This window comes from Corvus brachyrhynchos, unplaced genomic scaffold (assembly GCF_000691975.1).
Source record: "Corvus brachyrhynchos isolate BGI_N302 unplaced genomic scaffold, ASM69197v1 scaffold18, whole genome shotgun sequence".
NCBI lineage: Eukaryota > Metazoa > Chordata > Aves > Passeriformes > Corvidae > Corvus > Corvus brachyrhynchos.
The window spans coordinates 480,190-481,049 of NW_008246064.1; the positions used below are offsets into that span (position 1 = coordinate 480,190).

General features: G+C 56.3%; 1 protein-coding gene across 1 annotated transcript in view; it reads left to right on the forward strand.

Annotated features, from left to right (window-relative positions):
• Window positions 1-860, forward strand: part of ALS2CL (ALS2 C-terminal like) — a gene marked incomplete at its 3' end in the record, with an annotated part of 49,845 nt that overhangs the window by 36,580 nt on the left and 12,405 nt on the right. Inside the window, 1 exon segment of the mRNA XM_017746714.1 lies at window positions 446-573. Within this exon segment, the coding sequence (XP_017602203.1) occupies window positions 446-573 (128 nt within the window).

Below are 860 nucleotides of genomic sequence, written 5' to 3' on the forward strand. Positions count from 1 at the left end.
ATAATCCCAGATAATCCCAGATGATCCCAGATGATCCCGGATAATCCCAGATGATCCCGGGTGATCCCAGATGATCCTGGATGATCCCGGATAATCCTGGGTAATCCCGGATAATCCTGGATGATCCCGGGTGATCCCGGATGATCCCAGATAATCCCGGATGATCCCGGATGATTCTGGGTGATCCCAGATAATCCTGGATGATCCCAGATGATCCTGGATGATCCCGGGTGATCCCAGATAATCCCAGATGATCCCGGATAATCCCGGATGATCCTGGGTGAACCCGGATGATCCCAGATAATCCCGGGTGATCCCAGATGATCCCAGATGATCCCGGATAATCCCGGCTAATCCCGGGTGATCCCAGATAATCCTGGATGATCCCGGGTGATCCCAGCTAATCCCAGCTAATCCCGGCTAATCCCAGATTTCCGCTCCGCAGGGAAAGCTCTCCTTTGCCAACGGCTTCGTTTTGGAGGGAACCTTCAGCGCCAGGAAGGGCCGAGGGCTGCAGACCCACGGCACCCTCAACACTTCCATGGAAAAGCCGGAGGAGCCGAGATCCAGAACGTGAGCGCCGGGAAGGGCGGCCTTGGGAATGCGGCGTTGGGATCCTTCCCGGAGGAGCTCGGGATGGATCCCGCCATGGATCAGGGAAAGCTGGGCTGGGAATGGATCCGAACGTGGATCTGAGGGCAAGGGGAGAGGGAGGAAAGGGCGGGAATTGTAGGTGGGAAGGGGGCAATTCCATCGGGAATTGGGGGATGGATGTTCTATGGCCATCCTGGGATTCGTTCCATCGGGAATTGGGGGATGGATGTTCTATGGCCATCCTGGGATTCGTTCCATCGGGAATT